The 10,169-nt window shown below is 39.5% G+C and overlaps 2 protein-coding genes across 2 annotated transcripts; both read left to right on the top strand.

The window, feature by feature from the left end:
- On the top strand, positions 2,729-3,409 carry LOC104728837. The gene has a single exon (XM_010447766.1). The coding sequence runs from the start codon at positions 2,729-2,731 to the stop codon at positions 3,407-3,409; it is 681 nt and encodes a 226-aa protein (XP_010446068.1).
- On the top strand, positions 3,497-3,922 carry LOC104728836. Its single transcript, XM_010447765.1, has 2 exons — positions 3,497-3,748; positions 3,845-3,922. Exons 1-2 carry the CDS (start codon positions 3,497-3,499, stop codon positions 3,920-3,922), a joined length of 330 nt encoding a protein of 109 aa, XP_010446067.1.

Raw genomic sequence — 10,169 nt, 5'->3', positions numbered from 1 at the left:
TTTTTTTTTTTTTTTTTTTTTGAGCTGGTATTCAGTTTGCTGCATTTATTGTCCATTTTATTGTACTATAAAAGATAATTTTTTTGAAAATTTCCTACAAATAACTTGGCGTTAAATTTGTAGGATATGGAAGAAAGTGTATGTGTTTTAGTTGGTGATTGGACTTGTGCACCTAGCGGAATTTGGAAGTTTGTTCCTCGCGTGGGAGAATTGGCTAGGTGTGTAGGGTATAACAGCGGGACGGCATTGGTGGAGTTGAAAGAGATAATCAGCCAAATGTTTAGAGTCCGACTATGGGAGACTACCATAAACCTGAGCTTTTGCTTTAGAGGGGATGCAGGGGTTATGAGTCAAGGAAAAAGAGACATACTTGGGTTCACTCCTAGGGGTGAACCTCTTCATTCACCCCCTTACAAAATGAGGAAATAAAATCTGTATACATTATTATAAAATTAGAAACTTAAACCGCTGGTTTATAAACCCAAACCGATATATAATTTTGTTCTAATTGTAAAATCTAAACCTTAACCATCTCATTTGTAAACCCAAACCGACATATAATTTCATTCTAATTGTAAAATCTAAACCCTAACCATCTCATTTGTAAACCCAAACCGACATATAATTTCGTTCTAATTGTATGTAAAATCTAAAGCCTAACCATCTCATTTGTAAACCAAAATCGACATATAATTTCATTCTAATTGTAAAATCTAAACCCTAACCATCTCATTTGTAAACCCAAACCGACATATAATTTCGTTCTAATTGTAAAATCTGAACCCTAACCATCTCATTTGTAAACCCAAACCGACATAAATTTTTGTTCTAATTATGAAATCTAAACTCTAACCACCTTATTTCTAAACCAAAACCGACATATAATCTCGTTTTAATTATAAAATGTAAACCCTAATTCTCATATATAAACCCAAACCGATATACAAACTCGTTTAATTGTAAAATCTAAACCAAACCAATATTTAATTTTCTTTAAATAAAAGTATACAGAATTTGTTTCCTTAATTTGTTTTGCTTTTTAATTTAATTTTGATTTATTTTTTAAATAAAATATTAGATAGAACATTTTGATTATGAATCCTAAGTATTTATCAAGGGAAAATGCCTCTGGTTGCGTTAAACTCAGAAATTGATTGGAATCAGTTCAAGGGTTTGATGGCCGATTATGGTGGACTATATCTCCATGTGACTTTTAATGGGTCGGCTGTTAGAGAAAAGAGTCACGAAATTGGAAACGACTTCGTTGGTATGGATGCGGAAGAAGGAGATGATGGGCTTGATGATGAAGTTTTGGTGGCGTATGTGGAGCAAATAGAAGCAAGTCATAAGGCTAAGATGACAAAAGTAGTGGACAACTCTGAAAATTTGGGTAAGTTTTCTAAAGTAGACAAGGATATTCAGGGGTTGTCCACAAGAGCTCCGTTGGTGGACAATGGGGAAATGGACAACAATCTCAGAGATGGTCTGTATGAGGTTGGGGTGGTTACTGAAATAGAACCGGGGGACAATATAATGGTGGTTGACCCTGTGGTCAACAATTGAATTGTTGTTGACCATGCTGAGGAAGTGGTCAATGGGGAAGATGGCCTTTGTGCTGTACCGGTGACCGAAATGAGAGAAATGGGGGACAATCTGATTAACATAGACATAGTTCCCACATCTGGTTATGTTGTTGATCCATTGTCTACTGTAGAACCATTGTCCACTTTAGAACCAATTATGGACAATTTTATGGTAGGGGATAGCAGTCCGGAGTATAATTACGATGAGTGGACTGAAAGAATTAACTTAGAGTATCCTCCGGATTGGGATCCTAACATGGTGAGGACGACTGAAGAGGAGGACGAGAATGAGGATGTTGTTGTGGAAGCGGGAAACCAAAGCGGCATCCCAATAAACAATGCAATAGTAACAGTGGGATCATCTTCTGGTTATGAACGTTCGGATGTCAATATGGTTGATTTTCTTGGAGGACATGTGATAGATGAAACAAATCCTCTATTGTTGAATGACGCTCCACCATGCCATGATAATATGAGAGGTTTGCCAAGCCATGAAAGACACATGAATTTGAAAAGAGCGGGGGATGCAATCTATGTTGGTAGAGTCTTTGCAAATAAGGCAGAGATGCACCAGGTGCTATCACTGTATGCTATGAAGATGATTTTTTGCTTTCGAATAGTTGCTTCGGACAAAACCAGAGTAATAACATCGTGCATGGACAAGAATTGTGGTTGGAGGGTTTATGCTGTAACTCATCCAAACACCTTGAATTTGGAAGTGAGGACCGTTACAATGGAACACAATTGCGACGTTGCCGCAAGGTCTAGATATGGAGAGAAAGCAACGGCGAAGATATTGGCTGGATTTTTGCGAGGCAAATTTGCCAATGGCAAGAAAGGACCGAGGGCTTACGAGTTACCAGAAATGGTATTGCCAGAGTTGAACGTAACAATATCTTACATGAAAGCATGGAAAGCTAAGGAATTGGCTGTAAATGCTACACGAGGAACTGAAGAAGGAAGCTTCGAATTTCTGTCAACGTATCTACACCTCGTTAAATCAACAAACCCTAGGACGATAACAGATTTGCATACAACACTAGACAAAAAGGGTAACACTTTGTTCAAATCTCTTCTTCGCATTTGGTGCATGTATTGATGGGTACAAGTTTCTGAGGAAGGTTATAGTGATAGATGGTACAGTGATGAAGGGTAAGTACAAAGGCTTTTTGGTAGCAGCTAGTGGGAAGGATGGGAATATCCAAATATATCCACTGGACTTTGGGGTAGTGGAAGTGGAAAATGATGCTGGTTGGGTGTGGTTTTTGAAGAATCTATCAAAATTTGTTCCAGACGAGGAAGACCTTGTTTTCGTATCTGATAGGCATGCCTCCATATATTCTGCACTGGCGAAAGTGTATCCACTAGCACATCATGCAGCGTGTTCAGTCCATCTATTCCAAAATGTTAAACACATATATAATTGTGGCGGTCTAGCTGGTCTTGTCTCAAAAGCAGGAAGAGCATATACGGTTGGTGATTTCCGTTATTGGTGGAGGCAAATAGAGGAAACAAAACAAGAGTGTGCAGAGTATCTACTTAATATTGGACTACCACATTGGACACTATCACACTTCCCTGGCAACCGTTACAATTTGATGAGTAGTAACATCTCAGAGTCATTAAACGCTGCTATGCAAAAAGTTGTGGATTATCCGATAATGTCAATGGTAGAAGTCATAAGGGCCATGTTAATGAGGTGGTTTTGGTGTAGAAGGACTTTCGCTGGGAAGACTAGGACAAGGTGTACACCAGAGATAGAAGAATTGTTGATTGACCATCTGAAGGAGTCACTCAATTGTGCGGTATTGGGAGCTACCGGCTGAATTAACCAAGTGAACGACGGGATTGGGTGTGAGTTTACAGTTGACCTTGAGAAAAAAACTTGCACTTGCAGGGTGTTTGACGTACTTATGGTACCTTGCTGTCATGCTTTGGCTGCTGGTCGAGTAAGAAACATTGACCCCTACACACTTTTATCCCTATGTTATTTCGTTGGACCATGGAGAGCAAAGTACAAAGGAGTTGTAATGCCGCGTCCTAATGAGAAAGACCACAACATCCCAGAAGAATGTACGGATGTAGCTGTGAACCCACCAAGGACAAAGCGCCAAGGGAGAAGGCCGAAAAAGAAAAGGATTCCATCACAGGGTGAAGTGCATCACGTAAGTGATTCTATTATAACATTTATGTCCACTGTTTTAAAGTTCAGTCCATTAAGATAAGCGTTTCTTGTTTGATGTAAATGTTTTGGATTTCAGAAGAAGAAGAGAATAACAAAATGTGGGAGATGTTTTGGACAAGGTCACAACAGGAAAACATGCTCGACTTTAATTTGAAGAAATGAAGAATGGTTACTTAAGAGGTCTATTTCACTACATTTTTTGGATGCTGATGGATTCACATATTAATCATTTTGTCCACTATGGTTGTAAGATACTTAATGTCCTTGAGCATTAGGATAGTCTTTTGGCTACAATTGCTACAATTCATGGATACAATTGCAACTCATTTTGCCCACTATGTTTGTAAGATACTTAATGTCCTTCAGCATTAGGATGATATTTTGGCTTGAATTGCTACTATTACGTCATTAACAGTTGTAAGATATTTGATCTACTATGGTTGAACGTTTTTTTGCATACTATTGTTGTAATAGTCGCGTTAACCATGGCTAAAATGTTAACTATGTTGTAATGGTTAACTATGTTGTGATTATGCGAAATGATAGACAAGGATTGATACTGTGGACATCCTTGTGGACATGAGAAGACAAAGTATCCCAGGGGAAACATAGAGTACATAACATTACAAAAGGATAATGAGATATAGGTGGACAATGTAAAACAGCTGATAGACAATTGTGAGGGATGCAGATGATAGACAACATATTAGTGCTTAAAAATGTAAATAAGGAAGGCAATCAGCAGGAAGGAGAGGAAGCCAATGGTGAACCCTATAAACTCTTTGTGGACAAAGGTCAATGGAGTAGAAGACGGATTGTTCCTAGGTGTGAGGTTGTGGACGTTGGAAGCAAGTTCTTCATAGCCATCACTGATCTCACGAATAAGTTGTTTAAGGTGCCCAATCTTTTCTCCATGATATTCAATTTGGGCCGCCAGCATAGAAGGGTATACCTTCGTTCCATTAGGTCCAAGAGTGAAGTAGTTCATAAGGTCGTCCCGCTCAGAAAACTTGTTGTGCAGATCGTGGAGTTCCTCGAGGATTGCCCCGTGCCACAGCTTGTTGAGGTGTAAACCACCATCCTTAATTGAAATGAATCATAAAATGTGTTTGTTATGCCAGATCTAGGGACATTTAAAATCTAATAAATGGAATTATAACTTAGTAGTTACAAACGAAGAGAGAATACCTCAGATCTAGCACATTTGTAGAAAAGACGACCCTGATTAACACCGTCATGATGGGTAGTAAGTTCAAGATTTCCGCCACACCAACATTTTCTCGGTATCCCGTAGTTTGAATTCTGACGGTCGTGTGACTTAACTGAGTCAGCTGAAGAGGAAGAAGGCTGGCTGTAACTGTATTGCCCCATGTCGTTGATCAATCCGCCAAAATGAAAAGAGAAATATGAGAGGTTGGTGAAAGTGATGGTGTATGTTCTCTTGTATTTTGTGGTTTTAATAGGTAATAGACTTTGTCCAAAAAAAAAAAAAAGGTAATAGACCATTATTTTTAGAATTTTAAAGCATCTGTTGATACAGGTTGTAAAGTTTTTTGCACATTGTGTAAGGCAAGGAGCAATGTCGTACCTGATTGATGGCGACATGACTTGAACGAGAAAGGAAAAAAATAAAGTTATCTTTTAACTATAGTTGGAGAATCCAGTGTGGTCGTAATGATGTTAATCTAGATTTGTTTAGACTAGCTGAGTTGTTACAGTGTAGACAAAAGTTGTATGTTAAGTCCACTGAGGAGAAAAATATATGTCCATTAAAACAAGGAGAACAAACAAGTACATGCAATACAAGACGTAGACTTATGTAGATAGGTGGACAAGGCTCATATATTAGTCCACTGCCACGACTTAAGACAGAACTTAATGAGAAAATTAGAAAAGATAACACTTAAAACATACATATGAATTGAATACTCCTCCACCAGACAAAGCAAGCTTCACAACGGTCCACCATGGTGCATGTGTAGTCAACGCCGGCACACTTTGGAACATTATAAAACCTCCAAGTATCGCAATACCTTTTGATCCTATGTGGACCAAGTTGATGAATGTTTTCGAAGACAGATTCTGAAAAATATTCAGCCATGGCGTAAGAGCCAACCCGATCCTTAAATGAGGTGATCGTGGAGACACCCTCATGGTAATGGCCAGCACAGATTAAGAACAAACCAAGTGCAAACTGCATTTCTTCAGAAAATGGGGTGGTATTGAACATTAGGTTGATGGCTTCGTCAATCTGACCTTCTCTAGCTATAAGACGAAGACTTTCCAGGTAACAGGCGTAAGGGTTGCCAGCCTTAACACACCTTGTGAAGAAAGGGTGGTACTTTGAGGACTTGTCCACAAGAAAAGGGGCATGTTGAAAAGGAAGTAGACAAGTCTCTTTTAAGACATATAAGTTAGTAACAAGAGACAATCCAGTTTTTCCCGAAGCCATAAGTGGTCCTAGGTACTGGAAACCATATTTACCTAAACGATGGATTATGTAAAGCTGAAGATGCTCGGGCAGTGAGTAGAGGAGATTTTTCTTGGTTTCTGAAAGTGTAGACATAGTTTGTATGAGTCATATAGTATATTCACAATCCATTTTAAAGAGCACTATAAAAAGTGGTTGGTTTTAGGGTTTTTGATGTCATTAAAAGAGTCTAACATGAACTTGGTTTTGTAGTTGAGACGTATTTAATGTTTTTAAGGTGGGAACTAATTAATGTTAGACTACATAACATTGCAACTAACCCTTGTGGACAAATACAAACCCTTGTGGACAAGTATTGAGGACAAATAGTCTAATTGTAGACAACGTGATAGTACATTGTGGACTTCAACTAAGTCGAGGGACAAGTTGAAAGTAGACAAAAAAATATGTTGTGTAAGGCAAATTGAAAAGGAAATATAGTCCATAATAAAATAAGAGTCACAGGTGTCGGTTATAACCTCGAAACATCTACTTTGAAGGAAAACGTTTAAACAAAAGATGGTCATAGTAGAAAACACATGAAACATTTGTAAAGGTCATACAGTTTTATAACTGAACAACGCACACTTGGTAGACATCAACCGTGTAAGTCATTCTAATGTCGTCCACCATCTTCTCCGTGAGGGTATCAAGACCCAATCCTTGGGCGTGGAGTTCGATGTATTTGACAGTCAGAAGACCACAATCTCTGGTTCTGTCGTTTTGGTAGACGTCCACCAATCTATCAAGCTTGAAAGATTTAGGTAGAGGACAATCGGCGACGTCAGGGTTGACTAGGTCCTTGATGATTATAGGTAACAACTCAACTAGCGGTTTCATGAGACGAGGAAGCTTAGACTCGTCGTGGTTTACAATAAGAGGATCAAGAATCTGAATTTTGCCTTCTTTTAATTTGATCGCTAAAGCAACCCAATGCCGCTTACCCCAGTTCATTGGTATTTAAATTGTGTCTACATCGTTGAACCAATCGAGATTGCACTGACGGCTGTAGACAGACCCACGGACGTAGTTCTTGATGAGGCTGTTCCATTGAAATGTTGATTTCTTCTTGCTCTTCTTGTAGCGGTCGTAGTCAGTGCTGATCATGTGAGTAAACCAAGTATCCAACACTGCGACTCTTGTCTCGTGTAGAAAAGGGCCCATCGTCCTCCACAGCCAGCTGAGCATTGCTTCCATATGCTATAGAAGGCGAGTAAAACAGACATAAAAATATGGGAAAAGCGGTTTGTACTTATTGAGAGAAAACAAATAACAAGAATAGATGCATATTGTGGACAAAACATACTGGAGAATCAACCCAATAAGTACGTTTAACGTCGTGGCCATCTACGATATACTCTCTGTAGATCAAAAGTAGATTATAGATTATATGATTTGAATAGAAGATATAAACCTTAACATCTTTAGTCCATTGACTTACTTTTGAGGATATGAGGAGAGTGTGGTCAGAAATTTCTTTCGAATTGCAGGTTTTACAATACGGAAAGGGGAGTATTCATACGGAGGCTCCTCCACTGGTCGTGAAGTCTTTTTTTAGATGAAGAGGACTGACCATATCTTCTTGGCATAGTCCTCGTTCTTTTGGAAGGGATGGGAGGATTGTAGAGCTCCAATACATTGGACCCCTTTTTTTTTTGGGGCTAACAACATCAACATCGTCCATTGGCATTTTTTGGAGCTCCACCGTTTCAACATCGTCCATTGGACCCCCTTCAGATAATAATGGATCACCAGAATTGTTGTGGGACGTACCATCCCCTGAGTCGGTAGTGTGACTTGGGGAATTAACCTGCCAATTTCATTTCAGTAGGTGGACATTAAAACTTGTTGGTGAAATAAAAGGAATATGAATACCTTCTGGACCAAAGGAGGTTCTTCCGCGTATAGGTCACCTATGGTCTTCAAGATTCCTTGGGTGTGTGGCACGTAGCTAGTCCACGGAGAGTTGTTGATGTTGTCCACAACGTCCTTGGAATACAAGTTAAATTAGTGTTAAACGTTTAGAGAAAACGAGTCATTAAATTACATTATCTAATTAAACTGAACATAATACCTCTTCCGGGATAGTTGTCTCGTTGACTGGTGTTTTTTCCTTTGTGTTTTGGTACAAATTTGCAGAATTATGCATATGTGCCAAAAGATCTGAATGCATCCCGATAGGTGATTTGGGAATGATTCCTTTAGCAGACAAAGATGTAAGGTCTTCCTCAAGAACTTCAGCTTTGCATTGTGCTCTTTCAACTTTTAACATCTCCTTTATCTTCAAAGTGTGTTCTTCGTTCCTCCTATCCACCTCTTGAAGAAGCTCTCTTCCGGATAAGCAATCTCTGTGGGGAGGAGAAGAACCTATATCTGGTGGGTTGGCATTACACTTGGTTTTGGTCGCCTTTTTCACGGTTGGAGCTCTAGATTTGGTTTTTTTAGGAGCTGGAATAGCTGTATTGCCCTTTGCCACACCAGTTGTAATCAGTGAGAAACAAGAAAGGCCGCCATGCCATTCCGCTTTACTAAACTTGTGACCATCTTTCAGCTTTTTTAAAATGAAATCAACACAAGGATCCTCGTCATCAAGACCATCCCATGAACAATTTTGAAGATCTGGTAGATCTTCGGTGTGAAGAATGTTCTCTACGTGAAGCTAGAAAAAGGCAACAACACACAATTGATGAATATGTGAATGAGTATATATGTTAAAAGTAGTTAAAACAGTTAACACTTACCATAGGATCAATTTCGGTCTCCAAAATGTTAGAATTATGAAAGCTCTTCAGCTTTGATAAATGAACCACGGAACGGTCAGTAAATGTTTGGGCATCGTCTCCATCTGGAAGGATTCTTTCAGGCAGTGGGATTGCATCGAGAAAAAGCAGTTGAAACGATAAAGTGGATCCGTGAGTAGCTGTGTGAGATTGTGATAACTGGTCAGCTAATGTAGCCGAACCTTGAACTACCTCGCCAATGGAAACCCTCTCCAAGGTCCTTACGAAAGATAGCCTCCCCCATGGATATTTGACAAAAGACTCTAGATCTTTTACAAATTGACAACTTTACAGGTAGCTTTAACATTAGATGAATTGCAGATTAGAATGCCATCGACGATTACAACAAGACACAGTCGGAGTCTAAGAACACCATCCATCCGCTTTGAAACTGGCAACATCTTGTCTTGTTTAAGAATGTCCACAATTTGCCTAATTGTGTAACTATTGTTCGGACCAACAAGACAGTTGAGGTAATCAGGATCAGAAGAAGCAGCAGAATCAGAAGAAGATGTATCATCCTCAGACGAAGGGAATGGATCACAATTTAAACCAGTCAATATTACAAACTCCCGGAGAGAGAACCTGATTGGATGCCCACCATAAACGAACCACATTTCATGTTTTTTTCTGGTGACAAGTGATCGACAAAGAAACTAGTGGACAAGTTTGCCGGAGAGGGAACTCTTGCGGACAGGAAATTGTAGAAGACGACAAAAGCAAGACTGTTTCAGCCACTCTAACTCAGGGGACCCATCCAACGCCTCTACGATGTCGAGCAGATACTCAGGCTTGGAATATGAGTTTATACGACCCTTAATAGGATAGTGATCCGTTGCAAAAAGACGCAGAGGAAGATGTCCATCATTGGTCTCAACACGGTCTGAGGTAGGTTGATGAGAATCTCCAAGATCTCTGTGTAGACAAAACAACACAAAATTAAAAACATGGTTGTACACCAACAAAATGAGAGAATATATGTCCATTTATCTCTTACCCCACAATTGGGTCAGCAGATTCGAGATCTCCCACAATTGGGTCAGCAGATTTGAGAGCTTCCACAAATGTACTTTCGGGAATAAGGACAAAGTTGGGGGAAGGGACCACAGGTGGAGGATCTGCGTTGTTCTCAACTGCGGGGGGGGGGGGGG

Source organism: Camelina sativa, chromosome 11, assembly GCF_000633955.1.
Source record: "Camelina sativa cultivar DH55 chromosome 11, Cs, whole genome shotgun sequence".
Taxonomy (NCBI): Eukaryota; Viridiplantae; Streptophyta; class Magnoliopsida; order Brassicales; family Brassicaceae; genus Camelina; species Camelina sativa.
The sequence above is the reverse complement of the archived record's forward strand: the minus strand, read 5'-3'. Positions and strand labels throughout refer to the sequence as shown.